At 51.5% G+C, this 21,079-nt stretch overlaps 1 protein-coding gene across 9 annotated transcripts in view; it reads right to left on the bottom strand.

Moving 5' to 3' along the window:
- TTC39A (tetratricopeptide repeat domain 39A) overlaps window positions 1-21,079 on the bottom strand; it is a 51,811-nt gene that overhangs the window by 25,499 nt on the left and 5,233 nt on the right. For 5 of the 9 annotated variants that reach the window (XR_009538930.1, XR_009538929.1, XR_009538928.1 and 2 more), the window contains exon 2: window positions 6,051-6,155. The exons of 2 other annotated variants lie outside the window; for them this stretch is intronic. Coding sequence is in view for 4 of the 7 variants with exons in the window: in XM_060140099.1 (XP_059996082.1) it covers window positions 6,051-6,155 (105 nt within the window). In the remaining 3 variants the exon portion in view is untranslated. Of the gene's footprint in view, window positions 1-6,050; window positions 6,156-13,205; window positions 13,259-21,079 lie in introns of those variants that run through there. 2 more of the 9 variants (XM_060140100.1, XM_060140103.1) reach the window with 2 other exon arrangements.

Below are 21,079 nucleotides of genomic sequence, written 5' to 3'. Positions count from 1 at the left end.
GATTCAGGGCACAGAGGTATAACAACCCCCCGGACCTCAGGCACCCCAAGTTTAGTCTGCACTCCACAAAGTCCTTGTTGTACATATGGCGACCAGACCCCTAGAAGCAACTATCCCCTCACCTCTGAGCTAGACCCACCTCTAGGACATGATGCCCAATGGGGTCTCACCTGCCAGGCCTAGACAAGCTGTCAAGATGGGGAGGGCACTGGAAGAGCCATCGGAAAAGCAGGGTGTTGGGACTGGGGACTCCTTGGCCACCTGGAGGTCTGCTAAGCCCAGCGGCCTCCAGCCCTTCCCTCCTCTGCCAGTAGCCAGGGCTCAGGCCCTTGTCAGCTATTCATCAGCCATCCTGTCCTCACCATCAGGACGACTGACTCTGACCCAAACCCCACTGCTGTTTCCTGGGGACACCCCTGCAGTCACAGCCTAAGGCCTTACTTCCTGAGGACCTCTCTGGGCGAGGATGCCCCCCTGCAGCCTGTCTCAGAGACAGACCCCCTGCCTCCAAGCCACTTTCCTTCACCCTCATGAAATCCCCCCACGCCTCTCAGACCCACCTCGCCGCCCTCCTCTCCAGCCCAACCACCTTCTGGGGGACTCATATCCCCAGTCCACCTTCCATCACCCTGCCCTCTCCCTTCTGGGACCGTCCCCAGCTCTCCCCACCCCAGCCAGGCTGACTATCTGTCTTCCTCAAATACACTAGACCCTTGTTCACTGCCAGGCCTTGGCACTGGCTGTTCCTCTGCCTGGAAATGCCCTCTCCATCTGGCTGACTCCTTCTCATCCAACCTCTCTCAACTTAAATGTCACTTCCTCCAGGAAGACTTCCGGGGCTGGCTGAACACAGGTGTGCGATCTGTGCAGTCACACGGGGCTCCGTGCTTGGTTTAATGCTCTGCTGTCACCGTTTTGAAACCCTTAATAATTTTTGAACAAAGAATTCCACATTTTCACGTCGCAGTGCAACCCGGAAGGTATGTGGCTGGTCCTAAAGCCATTATTACTTGTTTCACTTGGTGCAGTGAGGAACCCTGAGAAGGGCTCACGCCCCGCTCGGTACTGCAGCCCCAGCACCCGGCCCACCGCCGGCCACAAGAGGGCACTCCTGAGGTGCTGCCGAGTGAACGGGCCCCAGGCGCCCAACTGCCCCATCCCATGGTTCACACCTTGACCTCCCCGTCAGCCCAGAGGCCAGCTCTGCTTCTGGAGTCCTGCACGACACCACCCACCCTCCCAGCCACAGACTCCCCGCCTGCCGCCTGTGAGCTCTCTCCAGTCACTCCCACTGCCCCATCCCCCCACCTCCAGCCTGTCCTCTCTCCCTGACCCCCTAGCTGAGCTTCCTCATACCAGCCACTCTCTTGTCAAAACCCTCACTGCTGGCCTGCCAACTCCCGCTGCCCTGGTTAGGAGCCGCGCGACCGCCTAGTTTCTCCGCGGCGCTGCCACTGAGCAAGGCAGGAGGAAGCCGCCAGCCACACGGACGGGCACGCTCTGAGCGGGGCCCCCAGCCTCGGCCCATCGTGCCACTCATGAACTTCTGCCCAGTCCCTGCCACCTCCCCAGCCCAGCACCAGCCTGGCCCCTTCCTCTCAGCGGGGGACTTCGCTTCCTCCCCCAGAGGGATCCGGGACAGTGCAGGGGCACACCACCCTCCCTCGGCCCCACACACCTGTTCTACCTCCTTCCCTCCCTCCTGGAAGACGTGGCACGTGTGAGGCCTCCTGTGCCAGGGAAACTCCACCTGCTTGAGATCCACGATGGCCCAGGAGGCAAAGTGTGGGTTGTGGAGCTGAATGGGGCTGGATGTGCATCCTGGTCCTGCTGCTTATCAACCATGACCATGTTTTTCATCAAATGAGTAGTGTAGCTACCATGTTCCAGAGACAGTGCTCAGGGACACACACAGCGTGAAGTAAAATAAACCAGAAGCTACTCAAAGAAGTGAAAAAAGGAAAGCAAATGGTGTATATATGGTGACATATATACACCAATCTGTATAAAACAGATAACTAATAAGAACCTGCTGTAAAACAAACAAACAAACAACAAAGTAGCATAACATGCAGGTTCTGGTGTTAGTTTGGGGGAAAGAAAAAAGAAAGAAGTGAAAAAGGGAAAGCAGAAGCTGGGGTGGGGGGAGGCTTGGAGAGCCCAGTTACTCCCCGAGGGCAAAGTGTGGGTGACAGTGAAACGAGACACCACGCGTGCTATGGGGAGCAGTGGATGACACTGACCCCCAGCATCCTTCACAGCTTCAGTGGCTGTGAATGGGGAGAGCAGACCGTTTTTGAGCAAGAATTATTTTATCTAGACCAGTGGTTCTTAACAGAGATGGGGAGGTATTTTTACTGAATATGCCCACCCCTCCCTTGACAGCTAGCAATTTCTGGAAACATTATTTGGTTGTCACAAGAAGGGACGGGGAGTGTGCTCATGACATCCACTGTTTGGGGAGGAAGCGCTTCAACTCAAAAGAAAGCAAAGACCCTTTTCCGGAATGGGGCAGGAGTCAAGAGAAAGAGAGGTTACAGTGCCTCACGTGTGAGATGAAAGGTGGCCTCACAGGAAGCCTGTTCTCTCTGTGGTGCTTCCTTCAGGGCAGGCGTTGCCTCTCGGGGGCCTGAGTTGCAGGACCCCTAGTAGAGGGCCCTCCTGAGGTGAGGGAAGGCGAGGCAGCCCCTCAGCGAGGAGGGGGCCGAGGGCGGGAGGAGGGCGTTGAGGGGGCAGTGGCAGAGAGGAGCCACTGCGGGACGGGTAGTGACCAGGAGGGAAGGGGAGCCGGGGAGCCTCCCTAAAGCACTGGGAGGGGAGCCTGGATGTTCGGTGATGGGGCAAGATGGGGCCTGGCCTGCCTCAGGCAGCGGCCCCACTCCCGAGCAGACCCGGCCCTGCCGTACCTCAAGCTGGATCCCCCCAGAGGGTGGGGATGAGGTGTGAGGACTGCTCGCGGAGGGACTACCGTACGACTCAAGACCACCAAGCCCTGGAGCTGCCCCGCTCAGAAGCTGGGCCACTGACCCCAGACAGGAGATCAATGGGTCAGTCAGGTCTAGAGAAACTGGACAGGCCTGGCTTGAGGCTTGGGGAAAGCCGTCCCCCTACCCCAGCACTTGCTTTCCCTGGGGACCTGGGGGAACCAGTTGTGGCAGAGGACAACCTAGAGCTGCAAAGAGGGGATCGGGCAAGCAGGCAGCAGACATGATTAGACCCCTGGCCCCTCACCCCTATCCCAGTCCCGGAACTCAGGCAGCCAGGGGCTCTCTGTCCAGACTGAGGAATGGAGGATTCTTCTCTGGAAAAACTAACAGCTGGGGCCCGCTCTCTGCCAGATCATCCAAAAGCTGATCCCACCAATTACAAGGCTTCTTGGCCCAGACCTTCCAGTTGGCCTTTGAGTGAATGTGCTCTTAAATACGACCAGACAGCCAGCCAGGGACCATCGGGCATTTCAGGGTAGCGCCCCCCACCCTACCATGAGGAGAGTACTCCCCCCATTACACAGAAAAAGGAAACCTGGAGAAAGCCAAGATTATGCAGGGAAAGAATAAAATACTTTTAAAAGAGATAATATTCTGTGCTAATAGTAATAACAACAATAAATACTTATTAGAGGGCTTGCTACATGCCAGGTCCTATCCTCAGGACACTCATATTTTTAAATATACATATAAAGAACACAGTGCACTCATAAACAAAGAATAAGATGTTTTAGGAAAAAAAGAACATTCAGAGAACACTGAAGAGTACTAGGGAATTAATCATATGATTACACACAAGAAAGAAAAGTCAGTGGATTTAATGATAAGGTTGAGGAACTCTCCCATAAATCAGAGGAAAAAAGATAAAGAAATGCGAGGGGGGTGGTGTGCGGATAAATATCTTAGAAGAGGACTGATCCAGGAAGTCCAATACCTGCCTTAAACAAAGCCCAGGAAAGGGAAACAGAACGTGGAAGGATCATACGAGAGAATTTCCTAGAACTCAGTTTCCGAATAAAAAAATACCAAGAGGACTTCCCCGTTGACGCTGTGGTTGGGAATCCGCCTGCTAACCTGGGGACATGGGTTCGAGCCCTGGTCTGGGAAGATCCCACATGCCACGGAGTAACTAAGCCCGTGTGCCACAATACTGAGCCTGTGGTCTAGGGCCCACGAGCCACAACTACTGAGTCCGTGTGCTGCAACTACTGAAGCCCGCGCGCCTAGAGCCTGTGCTCGGCAACAAGAGAAGCCACTGCAATGAGAAGCCCGCACACTGTAATGAAGAGTAGCCCCCGCTCGCTGCAACTAGAGGAAGCCCGTGTGCAGCAACGAAGACCCAGCGCAGCCAAAACAAACAAAGAAAAAAAAATGCCAAGTAAAAAGACCTACATTCTGGCACATCATTGTGAAATTTCAGATTTGCAGGAATAAAAGAGAAGATCCTAAACATCTCTGGAGAAGGAAAAAAGACCCCATGCCATGTAAGAAGAATCAGGATTCTCCCGGCTACAGTACATGCCAGAAAACAGGGCAGAAAACAACGCCTTCAAAATTCTGAGGGGGAAAGATCATATTCATGCAACTCTCTCTTTGGAAATTTCTAGAGGACATGCTCTAGTTAAATGAGGGAGGATACAGATATGAGAGAGAAAAAGCCAGGCCAAGCAAACAGGGGAGAAGCAAAGGGGATTCCAGGAGCCGGCTGGAAGGTGGCCAGTAAACAGGCCTGTCTTCCAGGGGAAAGGTTTCCAGGAAAAAGAGGGACTGAGGGCTTACCTGATATGTCTGAGTATTTATGGAAAACCTCATGACTTGATGGAGTAGTTATAAAGAGTTCAGGATAAACGTATAGCAAATCAGGCAAATGAAGAAAACAAGACAATTATTAACTCCAGAAAGAAAATGTAATCTTATAATGTAAGACTTGTCTCTGCAATGAGCATAATTACATAGTTATAATAATGAAAATACTGATTACTGATTTAGCCAGATATTGTGATATAATGATAGGAGGAGGGAAGGGAGGTGAGGCAGGGGTATAAGAAAGCTAAATTCTTGTCAACCATCAGGTGATGTGTAAAAGCAAAAAGTAACAAGAGTGAATTTTATGGTATGTGAATTATATCTCAACTTAATTTCAGTTTTTAAAAAATTGAAAAAAGTGGTAAGTAAAGAAAGAGCACTCTAAGCATATTATTTAGAAATAAGGCAGGGAATTCCCTGGTGGTGCAGTGGTTAAGAATCTGCCTGCCAATGCAGGGGACCCGGGTTCAATCCCTGGTCGGGGAAGATCCCACATACCACAGAGTAACTAAGCCCGTGTGCCACAACTACTGAGCCTGCGCTCTAGAGCCCCAAGCCACAACTACTGAGCCCACACGCCACAACTACTGAAGCCTGCGCACCCTAGAGCCCACGCGCCGCAACTACTGAAGACTGCACACTCAAGGGGCCGAGTGCCACAACCACTGAGCCCGCGTGCTGCAACTACTGAAGCCCACGTGCCTAGAGCCTGTGCTCCGCAACAAGAGAAGCCACCGCAATGAGAAGCCCGCACACCGCAACTAGAGAAAGCCTGCGCGCAATGCAGCCAAAAAAAGAAATAAGGCAGTCAACACTAGAAGAAATGGCTAAACTACTGTCATCATTGCCCTAAAGCCTTGAGTAAAAGCAACTCAAGTCTTCAGTGCTTTGGAGGAAAATAACAAAAAGGGGCTGTTTTAGAGCTGGATTCAGTGGGAACAAGAAATCAAAGTGGAAGAAGCTGCAAGACCTGAGGGGAAGGAAGTCACAGTGACCTTGGGGAGGGCCTGGCTGTTCCTGGCTGTGGAATGGGGACCCTGAGCCATTTTTATGGGATTCTCAGGGGTCATAGTGACCCAGAAGGCTGAAGGCATTGAGTTACACAGGGTTCCTCTCACATAAAACCTCTGGTTCTCCATCTGGCATCCCCATCCCTACACTTACATGTGTGCATGCACGTGCGCGCACGCGCGCACACACACACACACACACACACACACACACACCCTCCATCCCCAACCTGGGCTTAAGCCTCACCTGGGCTTGAGGTAGCTGAGTGCTTCTGAGAATTGGTTGGTGAGGAAGAGGTCCAGGGCGGTCATGCACTGGTCCAGGGACTCATGGAGGCTGCTCACAGGAGTCCTGATGGGAGAGACACAGGCATGACCTGGGAGCTCTCAACAGAGCCTCAGTTGAGAGGCTCGACTGTCCTGGCTGGAACAGAGCCGCCCAAGGCGCCCAAGGCGAACTCCCTGGTGGTCCTTGGATGCCTGTCATGAGCTCCTCCAGGCTGCCCACTCTGTACTAAGACACAGGACAATGTGGACTTACCTCTAAGTGTTCCTAAAGGTGGGAGGGGGAGCAGAGGGGGGTGGTATCATCTGAGATCGTGGGGAGGGGCTGAGGATGGGATGTGGTGGGTTGGTGCAAGGAAACCTCAGGAATAAATTTATCTTACCTCTCACAAGGGTAAAAGGAGTCTTTGTGGCCCTTCCGACCCATTGGACTTTTCTGCCCCCACTGGGGGGCACAGCCTACCCACTAAATCCCACTTCAGCTCTTTTCTTCCTGCGTCTTCTCTAGGCCTTCTCCTGGCCTCCTCAGGCCTGCATTCTAGAACCCCACAGGCGCTGTCACAATGGGCCATAGTGGGCAGCCACCCTGTAAGAGCTGTCAGGGCCTTTTATGTTCAAGGGCCACCTTCCCAATGGCACCTCCAGTACACCCGACCTCCTTCCAGTCCTTACACTTCTTGATAGCTCTTACCACCCTCTGACATATATATTTTTTTACTTATTTTTGTGTTTATTGTCTGTCTCCCTCCACTAAAATATAAGCTTCCTGAGGGCAGGAATCTTTGTTTTGTTCACTGCTGTATCACCGGCACCTAGTATCTGGTACAAAATGGGCTTTTGATAAATATAGGTTAAGTCAGTGAATGAATGAATGAATGAATGGATGGATGGATGGAGAGTCTTGGGCTAGGAGGGCAAATCCCTGATCTTTCTGAGCCTCCACTTCCCATCTGAAAGATGAGAGATGATCCCAAAAGTCCTGTCTGATGGTCTTATGAATGTCTCTTCTCAAGGGGTCGCTTTTAAGTAGAGAAGGCTCTAAAAAGTGTCTCGATGATTGTACTGAAAGGAGATCCTTTTCCCCCAAAGTTAATAAAGTTCTTTCTCCACCAGGTAAACTTCTACACCTATCTTAAGGCCCAGCTCTAATATCTCCTCCTCTGTGGTGCATCAGCAGAACTTCCCAGGCAAAATGAAACATGCTTTGGTCAGAACTGAACTCTTATTTGTTCTCCCAAATCTGTTCTCCAGATTTGCCATCTCAATAAATAGTACCCCTCGACCAAGTTTCTCAAGTCAGAAATAGTCATCCTTGACACATCCTCCCCCTGGCCTCCGTCATCTACTCCATCAATAAGCCCTATCAGTTCCACCTCCTGAACATCTCTTAATCCACTTCCTTCTACACCCAGTGCCCCCCAGTCCAGGCCACTACCATCTGTACCCACGTCTGATGGAAGACCCCTCCTCTACTCCTGTCCATTCCTAACTCTTCTCTCTCTCTGTTATCCCATTTTATTGTTTTTCATGCCTCTTCTCTCTCTTCTTTGCCATCTCGTTAACTCTCTCTGTTAGATTCTAAGTAATTTCTTTAGATCTTTCATTTCGCTAATTCTCTTTAAGTGGGTCTCATCCGCTACTTATCCTCTACTGAGTTTTTAATTTCAGTGATTTTATTTTTCATCTCAGAAATTCCACTTGGTTCTTTTTCAAATCTGCTTGGTCATTTTGGGCAGTATTTTGTTCCCTGCGTATTGTTGCAAGTCTATCTTTGATTTCTTTATACATTTTAAACACAATCAGTTATAATCAATATCTTAACACTCTAGGATCTTAGACTCTTAATTCTGCTATTTCTTGCTTCTGGTATCTATTGCTCACAGCGACTTGTTTCTTTGTGTGTTTTGTAATTTTACCATGAGCTCCTATTTGACTGATCCCGAAGGGATCTTGAAATGAGAATCCATTCCTCCAGAGAGGATTTTCATTTACTTCAGCCAGCTTCCCTGGGGTGCTACCACCCCCCCCAAGACCATTTATGTTACTTTTTTTAGTTTAGCATACCCAGGACCACAGAGGTAGTGTATATTCAAACCTGAAATTTGTGTGAGGGCAGACCAACATGTATAATTGTCTAGGGGGCCTCTTTGTCCCCACAAGAACTGCCGCCTCCCTTCGTGGTGGGTGGGTGTTTTTTCTAGTCAACGCCCCTATTTGCTGAGGACGCCCTTTGAAGGTGGCAGATTCACATGAGGTGGTAGGGAGGCTAAGTTCCAACTCTTCACACTGTCATTGGGTAGCCCCAAGTCCTTATTTCCCATTCCTTAAGTGTCATTAAAACTCAAGAGTCTAGGTTTCTGGAATTTGTAAATACCCTCAGGTGGCTTCATCTAATTTACCAGCCTGATTTCAGCTCTCTCTGAATTCTTGGCCTGAGAGGATCTGTTACTTCTGTGGGCACTCAGGAATGTATTTTAAAGGATGTATGTTGTAACTCATCCAGCCTCTAGGTAGTTTTTTTAAGGGATAATGTAGGAAGCATTATTCCCTTTACTCTGTCCCTCTCATAATAGCCAAAATTATCTTTTTAAAACCGAAATCTGACCATGTCACTTCTGGATTTGAAATCCTTCACTGTCCTACTCTTAGGATAAAGATCAAGTTCCTTTCCAGGGCCAAAAAGGCCCCACTGGAAGCAGCCTCTGCCCGCCTCTTCATGAGGCAGGGACAGAGTCTTCCTTGGCACCCAGGGCTTAGCCTAGTGAGTGGTGTTCATTCCACTGTCTCTGTTGCATGAATCAATGAAAAGGCAGTGAGTACCTACTGCCCCAGGCATTTAACTGGCGTGCTCTCCGTGAGCCCTCACAAAGCCTTGTGGAGTGGGGTTATTACCTCCACTGCAGATGAGGAGACTGAGGCACAGAAGACAGGTGACTTGGCCAAGGTCACACGCCTAAGCGTGGGTTCTAACCTGTTACTGCCTGAGCCAGTGCCCACCAGCTCAGCCCCAGGAAGTCAAGTCCATTGTCCTGGCTTCTGCCCATCTCTAAACAATTCCAGAGTCGAGAGCCTACCTCCCACTAGTGCGCACACCCCGCTCCCACCCCCACCTCCAACCCAGTCAAGAGGTTCTGCCTCCTTGGTCTACCTGGAGGGAAAGATGCACAGACAGCACAGAGACGCATAGTCCCTCCCCTGGCAGCCCCAGCACCACTTCCCCTTAACTGTCATGAGGTGGGTCTGCGGTGTCCTCTCCAGACGGGCAGCTGCTTTGGGGCAGCCCTGGAGCTGATTTCTTCCCTGCCACAAACATCCACCCATCTCTGGCTCTGGGCCAGGCCTGGGGCTGGACTCTGGGGAAAGAAACTGGACCCAGACGTGGGCCTGCCCTTGAGGGCTACAGTGATGGCCAGAGCCATCAGGGCCGTGATCATGGGGGTCACTGGGGGCTGGGGAGGCCCGGAAGTGAGGGGGGTGCCGTCAAGGAAGTTTTCTGGATAAGATGGCCCTGAACTGAGGACAAGATGGAGAAGGAAGTCCCAGAAGAGGAAAAGAGTGTGAGCAAAGGGCTGGAGGCATGATACCATAGTGAGGAGGGGGCACAGGCCATCATGGGGCAGGTGGAGAAGACAGAGGCTCTGGAAGGCCTGTAAGTGTACGGGTGGGATGGGGGCATCCCAGCTGGCTGGGGAGCTCAGGCAGGCTGGGGACATTGGCCCCATTTGACCTAATAATAGCATGAACAAACACCTATCACCACTACGAGAATATCACTTCAAGTTATCTAAATTGATGATTGCATTATTTCACTCAGTCCTCCCACCAGCCCCAAGAGCCAGATGTTCTTATCTGCATTTGATAGATAAGTGAAGACAGTGAAGACAGGAACCTGATGTCCTCCTCCCAGGAACCTGGGAGAAGACAGAAATACTTTCTGCAAAAGCAACCTGCCAAACCATTACCCTCCCCTGGCTGTGACTGAGGTCCCCACTTCTCTGCAGGCTGTCCCCACGTCTTTAAGGCCTTTCTGCTCCAAGCCACCCTGCCGGGGCCCAGGCCAAAATATTCCTGGGCTCCCAAGTGGTGATGGTGGCCTCTTTGCTGTGCCGGGTGGAAACTCTGGTATGGGGAGGATGCTGAGCAGGGTGGAGCGTGGAGCATGGCTGGTAACGACTAACACCAGGAACTTTAGTGTAGTGGGGGAGGGGGCTTGAAGCCAAAGTGAGAAGAGGGCCACCCCACTCCCCTTTCCTCCCACCTCCCCACGGTGGTCTGCCTGTAAACCACTACCTCAGTGTCTGATGGGCAGAGCTGGGGGACCCTCTTCTTCGCTGGAGACAGGAAGCCCTCCTACCCGGATCCCAGTCAGGGTGAGATGGGTGGGGCAGTGGAGGCAGGGCGAGGCAGTCACTCAGAGAGCTGACTGGAATCAGAGCTGGCTTTTACTTCCTTCCAGCATTCGGGGGGAACTTCTGGTTCAGGGGGTAAGGCAACCTGTCCATGGGGATCTGTCACATCCACAGTGACCTTTCTAAATTGCAAATACGATTGTGACTCTGCTCCCAGAGTCCCGCTTAGCTGTGCATAACGTGAGTACCACGTGGCAGGGAGTGATGTGGTGTGGCCTAGGTAGCGTGGAGTTTTGAAAGCAGACAACCCTGGACTCAAGCTGCAGCTCAGCAATCACTTGCTGGAGAAACGTGGGAAGGTTCTTTAACCTCTATGAGCCTCAGTTTCCTCATCAATGAAATGGGAATGACCTACCTCCCAGGGTTGCTGGGAAGAATGACTGAGACAGTGGAAAGCACAATAGGAAGTATTCGGGAAACATTAGCAAATTTTTTTTCCTAAGATTATGTATTTCCATCATTTCTTTTACCGAGCGGCACCACTTTTATAATGAAACTAAGTAACTTTAAAAGATTGAGCGCACATATCCTGTAAAATCCCAGCAATTCCACTCCTACCTGGCAACATGGAAGAACACTCACATATGTGCAAAGGACAATCATTCAAGAATATTCAATGTTTGAATAACAAGACACTGGGAACCACCTCAGTGTTCACCAAGAAGGCTGGATAAATAAATAAATGATGGTCTCTACATCAGGTGGCATATCATACTTCAAGGCAAGTGGGGACCAGGGCTTCAAGGATCAAGAGAGCTAAATCTCAGTAACCTGAAGCTGAGTGAGAAAAAGCAAGCTGCAGAATGATTTGTGCTATATGACTCCATTTACAGAAAAAATTTAAAGAGCTACGCATTTTTTAGGCTTATACATACTCAGCAAAAGAATAAAAACCGACAGAGAAATGATAAAACCAAAATTCAGGATGGTGACTATCTCTGTAGAGGGAAGGGTGGGCTGGTCCACAGGGATGCTTTATTTCTTACAAAGAATATGAAATAAACAGGGCACAATGTTAACATCTGAAAAAGCTTGCTGGCAAGGGCATGGAGTTCGTTTTATTATTTGTGATATTCTTCTGAAGGCTGAAAATATTTCATAATTTTTAAAGTGGAGGAGATTTAAATGTTGGTCTTTTCACCACTGAGCCTCACACATGGGGCTGGGCCCAGAGCAGGCCTGGGAGTGTTTGTTGACTGACTGAATGAGTGTCTATGGTGAAGGTGGAACTGCTTTGCTCCTGCTCTGCTCAGACCCCACCAGAATGGCACTGAACAGGGCCAGGGACAGATGGACCTGGAGGGCACGCAGGTGGGTAGGTATGGTTTAGTGTGAGGACGACCTGCCAGTGCTAGAAGGGCAGGCTCATTGCCCTGGAGGCCCAAGGAGGGGCCAGAGGAGCCCTGGGTTGTAGAGAGGACTCAGTCAGGGATGTGAGTGTGCAAGGAAGAAGGATGAATGAGGGGTCTAGTCTGGGAGTTCAGGATTCTTTAATAGGTGCCCTGCCCCATGCCTGCCTTCTCTCCTGGAAACCATTTTTCTGGGCCCAATGGGGTGGTGCTCAGGACTGGGCAGAAGGGATTTAACCAGCTTCCAGATTTACAAAGACCAGCCCAGAGAAGGAAGGGAGCAGCCAGCCCAGCCTCCCTGTATTTTCCAAAGGAGGGACCAGAAGTCTAGGGAGGATAAAGGACTTGGTCGATGTCATACAAAACACTGCCTGACTCACCAGGCAACCCTCCCCCAGGCCAGGGTGTCCACCGGCCACCCAACTTCCAAGCCCTCAGCCTGGGACACATACAGGCCCTGTGGAGGCCTCCAGCTGACAGCTGGCACCAGCCGAGTCACCTCCCTGTTCATGTGTTAGCCCTGAGGCCCTAGGCAAATATTGTCCCTGGTGGTGAGGCTCCAGGCAGAACGGCAGCCCTCCCAGCTCACCTGCGCAGGATCTCCACCCAGCAACCTCCTAGCAGTACCGGCTCCCAGCAGCAGGGCTCCCAGCCCCTATCCACGGGGGTCCAGGAATGGCAGAGTTGCTCCAGGTCTCCCAGCAGCTGGCAGCTATCACTGCTACAGGGGCGGTGTAGGGGTCCTACAGGGTTCCTCAACGGGGTGGGGTGGGGATGAGCAGAAGTGCCACGTTGAAAGTGACAACACCCACCTTTACTACCCCTGTTCCTGTTGTGCCCGGTGGGCCGGGCCAGTTCCTATCTTAGTCTTTTAACTCCTCCGAATATCCCCGAACATGAAGTACTGTCTGGCATCGCTGGGTTCAAATCCCAGGCCCACTTCTCACCTCCTGGGAGACCTAAGACAAGTCATTTAAGAGCTACTGTTCAGTTTCCTCACCTGTAACGGAAGTGACAATAAGAGCCCACCCACAGGTGTGGAGATGTAAACGCCACGAGCGGAGGAAGGAGGCTCTGACCCGGCTGTGGCCACAGCTTCCTAACAAAGTTGGGACCCAGCGGGGAGTGACCGACCGACCCAGGGTGCCCAGGGCCTCCACCGTCCCCGCGCAGCCCCCTCCCCGCTCTCCGAAGGTGGCGGCGGCAGCACCCGGAGGCCGGGAGGGGCGGGGGTCGCAGTGCCGCCCCGCAGAGGCTGGAAGCCGCAGTGCGGGCCTCGCGGGAGGCCAGGCCCGGCGCCGCCCCCCGCCCCGCCCCGCCCCGCCCGCGCCCTCCGGGGCCGCTCCGCAGCGCACTTACCCTGCCGGCACGGCGCCCGGGGAGCCGGCCGTGGTCATCGCCGAGGGGGGCGGACAGCGTGCCCCCGCGGACGCCAGCCGCGGCCCAGGTGCTGCCGCCGGAACCCCGAGCGGGCGCTGTGCCGCCGAGCCGCGGACGCGCCGGCCGGGGAGGGGAGCGCCGGGGGCGGGGAAGGCGGCGGGGCAGGGCCGGGCCTCGGTCTGCCCACCTGCGCAGTGGGGCCAGGCCGCCGCCCGCCCGAGGCCGACCGCAGACGCGGGCCCAGCAGCGGGCGGGGGCTGCTTGGGGCCTGCCCGCCAGCGGAAGGCGCCCCCGCCCCACCTCCGCTTTGACGGGTAAGACCCCTGGGCGCCCAAGGTCTGCCCAGCCCATGCCCCCGAGAGCGGGGGCTCGCTCCTTCCTAAGGAACCCCACCAGTGTGGTCCCGGGAAGTTCTCCTAGGCCTGAGGTCCACCTCCCTGCCACTCTCACCGCCCCCGACCCAAGCCCTTCATCATCCTACTGCATCGGTCGGGGCATTCATGCAAAGAAAGACATGGCCTCCAGAGTCAGGCTTGGATTTTAATCCCACCCACTTGTCCACAGCTTGACTGTGTTTGCAGACCAGAAGACAGAAAATAACGCGGTTTAGCACTCGCTGCTAGCCAGCAGTTCACACTCGCCTCCTCAAATAGTCCCCATAGCTGCCATTTTACAGATGGGGAAACTAAGGTACAGAGTTCACGTGACTTGCCCAAGGCCACTCACCTAAAAAACGGCAAGTCGTGATTGGAACTCAACCCTCCTGACTCCAAAGTGCAAACCCTTGCCTTCTGGGTCCCCTCTCCCCTGAATCCCCAGGGCCTATGTGGGGTCACCCATAACACTCCTCAGATGCCTACTGTGTGCCCAGCCCTAAGGTATATGTCTAGGACCAGGGTTGAAGCCGACCTGGTCTCCTGGCAGAAGAGCCACTGGCCCATGAAGAGTTAACCAGCTACCACGTCCAGGCCCCAGATGCTCTTAATCATGACTCATCAGAGCACTCTTAATCATGACTCATCAGAGCACGTGGCTGCCATTAGAGCTGTCCCTTCACAAAGGCAGGGAACAGAAGGAGGAGGGACTCCAGCACCCCTGGATCTGCCCTGAGCTCCAGGATGTTAGAAAAGGAAACAGGAGGAGTCTGTAGAAGCAGCCATGATAGAAAGAGGGCTTGGACTAGGTCCTGGGAGAGCCAGGCAGATTGGGCCTGGTGGCAGAGGGGAGAGGTTTAGGGGATTACTGTTTAAATCTAAACAGGTTGTCTAGAAAGGTAGTGAGTTCTTATGCTGTCCATATGTGAGCAGAGCCAGGTGCTCACTAGCAAGGGTTATCCCACCTCTGGGATTCTGACATAAGCATGGAAACGATAATTAACTACAAGGAGTGGGCTATGATAACATCCACTGTCATCTACAGAAGTCCAGATAAGGGAGAGTGCTATATAGGCTGGGGGCTTCCTGGAGAAGGTGGACAGAGTTGAGCCTTGAAGTTTGTATTATTTATACACAATGAAGTTGTAGAAAGGATGTACCAGATGGGTACATGGATGAAAAAGCATGGAAGTGGGCAAAGGTACACTGAGGACAGCTGGAGTTTGTGAAGCTGGTGAGAAGACCAGCACTGTGTGTAAAGAGGAGCCTGGATGAGGAGGCTGGCGGTGGGGGGCTGGGGGGTCTTATCACATGCCAGGCACTTTCAGGTCTCTAGGCATTTGCACATACTGTTCCCTCTGCCTGGAACACACCTTCTTCCTTGTCACATATTATTCATTCATTTAACCAAGGGATGATCCAAAATCGTACAATTGAAAGGCTTCTTTTTTTAAAAAAAATACAAATTTACCGATATAAAATTGCCAGGGTCCTCCCAGAGCCTTGGGAGGGGCCAGATGAGTAAGGAGTTCTGAAGGTTTATGCTACATTAGCTTCAAAGTAAATCTTTACTGTATTTGAACAACATTTATTAAAATCCTGCCCTGTGCGAAAGCTCCTACTTTCAGTTCAGTTTCAGTTTCAGTTCAGATGCCTCCTCTTCCAGGAAGCCCTTCCTCCCTAGATGGGTCAGGGGCTTCCTGGGCACACACTACTCTAACCCACTTTGACCTCCCCTATCACCCTGGGTGAACACCATCTGTGTATGGTGGGGGTGGAGTGAGGTTTGTATGTGACTGTCTCTGCCATCAGACTGGGACCTTCTGGAGGGTAGGGCCTGGTCTGACATCTCTGTATAAGTGCCTAACTAATCACCAAAAACTTTAACACTGAGCCTAGCACTTTACCATTTTCCTCTGAGGTAATGATTGTAATAATGACTGATGTTCATCGAAGGCTTATTATGTGTCACACGTTAAGTATGTAACATGGATTATCTCGTTTAATGCACACTTTTAACCACCTCTCTGAGCCTCAGTTTCCTCATCAGTAAGATGGAAGTACTGCCTGCTTCAAAGGGTCATTGTGAGGATTAAGCATTATGTGTAAAACGCCCAGAATGGTGCCTAGCATGTGCTTATGGTGTTACATAAGTGCCCTGACGATGGTGGTGACAGTGCCAAGGTAGATGCTATTATTCTCCCCCTTCTACAGAGGAAAACTGAGGCTCAGCTTTGCCTTCAGAGCTGGAACTCTGCCCATGCCACAACGGTGGCAGTGATGCTGGGGCCACTCGCCTGGTGAGTCAGAGCATCAGAGTGGCCCACCCCTCCTGAGGGTTCCACCTGGGTAGTTCCCGGCTCCCAAGAGCTCCTTCCTAGCCCCAACCCTGGGGAGCCTGTGAGTCACCATTATTTCTGCCTCCCAACCCCAGTGACCCTGCTCAGGTCACCTGCTCATTCCCAGGGGACCAGGAGAGCATCCTGAGTCCTGGGTTCCCTCCTCCCCTGCCAGGGGACCTTTTTTTCTGGTGCTTGGTGCCTGGGAGATGCGAGGCCTGTTTTCCTCTCTCATCTTCTCCCCAGCCTGTAAGAACAAACCACTGGGCTCACTGCACTTCTCAGTGGCCCTGAGACATCTCAATATAGACTGTTTTCACCAATACCATCTCTCAGCTTAAGAAGGCCTTCAGGAAATTCCCTGGTGGTCCAGTGGTTAAGACTTGGTGCTTTCACTGTCGGGGCCCGGGTTTGATCCCTGGTCAGGGAACTAAGATCCCAAAAGCTGCACGTGGCCAAATTTAAAAAAATTAAAAAAAAAAAAAGAAGAAGGTCTTCAATAAGTATCTGTTTAGTGAAACCTCCTCAGAATGCTCCAGAAAGCTCCATAGTAGCTTTATCTCCCATCCTACAGATGAGAAGACTGAGGCTTGGACCAAGTGTGACTTGGACTCAGGTCTAGCCATATCTTAAACCAGGTCTCAATTCTATCCTGTAGAGAAAATGTGTGGAAATGTGTGTGTGTGTGTCACAGAAATAGGGGTGTGAGCATGTGAAAAGTGATGCCATCGTAGAAGGAGCTTAAGCTGTGAAGTCAGTTCTCCTCTCTGAATCTCAGTCTTCCATCTGTAAACCTGGGATAATAGTGCCAACCTCTCAGGGGTGCTGGTAGTAATGCTTACTGAGCATTACTTGGGTGACCCCTTGTCCCCTTCCCTAGTCTCAGTGCCTTTCTCCAGACCTCTCCCTGGAGAAAGCCTCCACCCCCCAGCCCCACCCCCACTGTCTCTAAAGCCCAGAACTATCCACCTCAGACCCTAGAGCCCTCCCAGTGGCTGTAAAGCAGGTTTTCTTAAAGTGAGTGAGCCCCACCCAGCAGGCTACAGGCTTGGGCTCGTTAATAATTCACAAGTAAACAGGCCCATCCAGAAAGGGCCCTGGAAGAGGGCTGAACCAGTCACAGTTCTTCAATATTCCCTGGACAGAGGCCCTTAGGGAGCACGAGGCCTGCTCCTTGGGCCGGCCCCCTTCGTCCTCAAGGACTCTGGCCCCTACTAGCTGTGAACCTCAGACAAGTTACTGCCTCACTCTGGCCTTTAGTTTCTCTCTCCCCACCAAATATAAAAGGGAGAGAAGATTGCACCAGGAAGTCAAGGACCCTTCCTGCTCTGATGTTCTCAGTTCTGGGATCTGAGCTCTTTTATGAAAGTCTGGTCTCCAGGAGCTGCCAAGGGTGGGTCTAAGAAAGGAGCCTCCAGTCAGGCACAAAGGACCAAGAACAATTCTGAGTGAAAAGAAGATACAGAATGCTAACGAAGGGTTTCTGGCATCGAGTGGCATCCCGTCAGAGGTTAGAACTTGGGCTGCAGGACCAGGAAGATCTGGCTGGACTCCTGCCCCACCATGTCCTTGCTCCGCAGCCCCAAGCAAGTCAGTCATCCTACTAGCCCGAGGCAGGGCAGGGAACGGTTCAGAGAGCAGGTTTGCAAGCCAGGGCTTATACCCCACCTCTGACACCCTGCACTGCATCTCTGAAATGGGGATGTTGATCGCACCAACCTCACTGGGTTGCTGTAAGGATTAAATGAGATAAAATACATAAAGCTCTTGGAATGGGGCCTTATCATTATTCTTTGAGCTTTAGTTTCCTCACCCATAAAGCAGGGATAACAAGACTGTCGTGAGCATTAAATAAGCAAATGAACCCAAAAGAGCTTTGGAACTATGCAAGGCTGTCCAGAGAAGAGGCATTTCCCCTATGATGTGCACCCAGACCTGGCCAGGTCCAGAAGGACAGAGCAGCATCCATTGGACACCTACTACATGCCCTCAGGGCAAATGTGCTACCTCACTCACTGCTGGTGGGAGTAGAAAGTGGCACTGGCTTTCTGAAGGGCAACTGGAATTAGGGGCTGAAAGCCTCAGAAAGATGACCAGTAACACCTGGGTAGCAAACATGTCTTAAGAAATAATCAGACACAAAGATTTATTGTACATTGATGTTCATCATAGTGTTTCCTATAATATACAGCTGAAAATAACCTAAATGCCCATCAATAAGGAATTAGTTCAGGGACTTCCCTGGTGGCACAGTGGTTGAGAATCCGCCTGCCAGTGCAGGGGACACGGGTTCGAGCCCTGGTCCCCGTGTGCCACAACTACTGAGCCTGCACTCTAGAGCCCACGAGCCACAACTACTGAAGCCCGCGCACCTAGAGCCTGTGCTCTGTAACAAGAGAAGCCACTGCAATGAGAAGCCTGTGCACCACAATGACGAGTAGCCCCTGCTCACCGCAACTAGAGAAAGCCCGTGTGCAGCAACAAAGACCCAACGCAGCCAAAAATAAATAAATAAATATATATTAAAAAAAAATAAGGAATTAGTTCAGTGAATTATAGTGAATTTGTAGGGTGAACTATTCTGCAGATATTAAATTTATAGAGAAGTTATTTGCCTGGATTACTGCATTGTCTCCTAATTGTTTTCTCTGCTCTTACCCTTGTCCCCTTATTGTCTAGTCTCTACACAGCACCAGACCCACTTGATCAGATCATGTCACGCTCCTGTTCACACCTCTGCACTGGCTTCCCATCGTGCTCAGTGCAAAAGTTAAAGTCTTCGCTTGGCCACCAGGCCTGGATGCCCTGCACCCCCATCTCTCTCTCTGATATCATCTCTCTTTACTCTCTTATTCAGCCACACTGGCCTCCTTGCTCTTCTCCAAATATGTCAGGCACGCTCCCACCTCAGGAGCGTGCCTTTGCACTTCCTGTTCCCTGTGCCTGGAATGCTCTTCCTGCAGATATTCATATGATTAGTCCCTCACCTCCTTCAGGACTTAGCTCAAATGTTACCTTCTCTGTGAGGCCTTTCCTGACCATTCTGTTTAAAATGGAACCATCACACTAATTTTCCCAATTCCTTTGCCCTGCATTATTTTTTCCATAGCACTTGTTATCTGACATCCTGTATATTTTGCTTATTCGTTTAGTCTCTGTCTCTCCCTACTAAATTCTACACTCCACAAGAGAAGAGTTTGTTTTTGGTTTTTTTTCCAGCTTTGTTCTCTAACATATTTTCAGTGCCCAGAACAGTGCCTGGCACACAGTGGGTGCTCAATAAATATTTATTGCATGAATGAGTTTTTGAAAAGGTGGAAAAATATGAGAAAAGCAGAATACAAAATTACACATCCAGTACTAAAAAGAAAACCCCAATGTCTATGCATTTGAGAAAGTATGAGGAGGCTTCAATTTCCTCATCTATTAGAATTGGAGACAACAGGGCCCCCGGTCAGAGTTGTGGTGCATCGAAGATGATGATGCATGTCAAGTCAGGGCACAGCCAAGGGCAGATCTCGCTGTTATTACAGATCACTGAGGCAGCAGAGTTGAAGGGCACAGGGTCTTCTGGAGGCAGGGGCCTAGTTAAGAGGGTGTCGGGGAGAGAAGCTGTGGCTGGAGGGAGCAGGGGCAAGTGCAGGTGGAGAACGGTGACGATTTGAGTGCAGTGCTGTCCTCAGAGCCTGGGGAGCCGCCATCCCCCTTTGAGTGGCCTGGCCTGCACTCAGGGACAGTGCTTGGGTGTGCCCTTCAGTCACTGATATAAAGGAAGTACCCACCCACCAATTTTCTTGGAAAGAGAGCAGAGTTACTTCAATCTGACACTTGGATGCTCTATCTGGGGGAGGCTGTTTCTTAGCTGGAGATGAATTTTTACAGGGGGTGGGTATTGTAGGGCAACTCCACAAGGGGGTAAGGGGAACACCTGAGGCTGTGGGAGGGAACATGCACGGACAAACTTTGTCTGATGGGGGAAAAAGGAAATCAAAAGGAATAGACCAGGGCTTCTCTGGTGGCGCAGTGGTTGAGAATCTGCCTGCTAATGCAGGGAACACGGGTTCGAGCCCTGGTCTGGGAGGATCCCACATGCCGCGGAGCAACTAGGCCCGTGAGCCACAACTACTGAGCCTGCGTGTCTGGAGCCTGTGCTCCGCAACAAGAGAGGCCGCGACAGTGAGAGGCTCGCGCACCGTGATGAAGAGCGACCCCCGCTTGCCACAACTAGAGAAAGCCCTCGAACAGAAACGAAGACGCAACACAGCAAAAATTAATTAATTAATTAATAAACTCCTACCCCCAACATCTAAAAAAAAAAAAAAAGAGGAATAGACCAGACCCAGGTCTACCTGGATGGGTGCCTGATGTCCCACCCACTGTCATAATTCCTAATATAATTGTCTGGGTTATAATATAACCAGCCAGTTAGTAGGCTGGGCAAAGGATTTTACCTGAAAGCAGTAGATTTCTGCACTGCTGTTCACCTGGGAAAGGGCTGATCTTGAGAAAGGAAAGGAAGGCTTGGTTGTCTTGGTTAAGGCAGAAATTTCCTCCTCTCTCGGGAGGGAAGATGCTGGAAGACATACATTGGGCCATCCCAGATGTGGAAGTTCTGCAGGAAGGCTCCTTCCAGGATGGTTGAGGGGCTTGGAGAGGAGCCATAGAATCATAAAACTCAGTTGCTCATTCCTTGCATCCCATGGTGGCCTTAAAAGTTACAGCCTGGTCCTAGTCAAGTGGTAGGGAATTAGGGGAAAGGTCTGTCCCACCCTTGGGATGGGGTGATAAAGGAAAGAGCCTACGCCCTCTCCAGGCCAGGGAGGTGGTGGTAGTCATGGAGAGAATGGGACTAGGGCTGGCAAAGCCACAATCGCAGGGGGTGGTGCGTGGCACAGGTCCCAAGCGGGGTTCATAAGGGACTAGTTCCCAGCTCCCAGGGGTCTACAACAGCTGGAAGACTGAGACAGATGGTCAGCGGTGCTCCAAGGAAATCATAATTTGGGTACTTCATGAAACTATGACTTTATTTTAAGGCCTGCCATGTGGCCACATGGATGCCACAACCCTCCCCGCCCTGAACCCTTCCCTGCCACCCACTTGTTTTTAGAGAACTGTTTCTCCTCCTCTCCTCTCCTGCCCC

Source organism: Lagenorhynchus albirostris, chromosome 2 (genome assembly GCF_949774975.1).
Source record: "Lagenorhynchus albirostris chromosome 2, mLagAlb1.1, whole genome shotgun sequence".
NCBI lineage: Eukaryota > Metazoa > Chordata > Mammalia > Artiodactyla > Delphinidae > Lagenorhynchus > Lagenorhynchus albirostris.
Note: the sequence above shows the minus strand (reverse complement) of the source record. Positions and strands in the feature narration are given on the sequence as shown.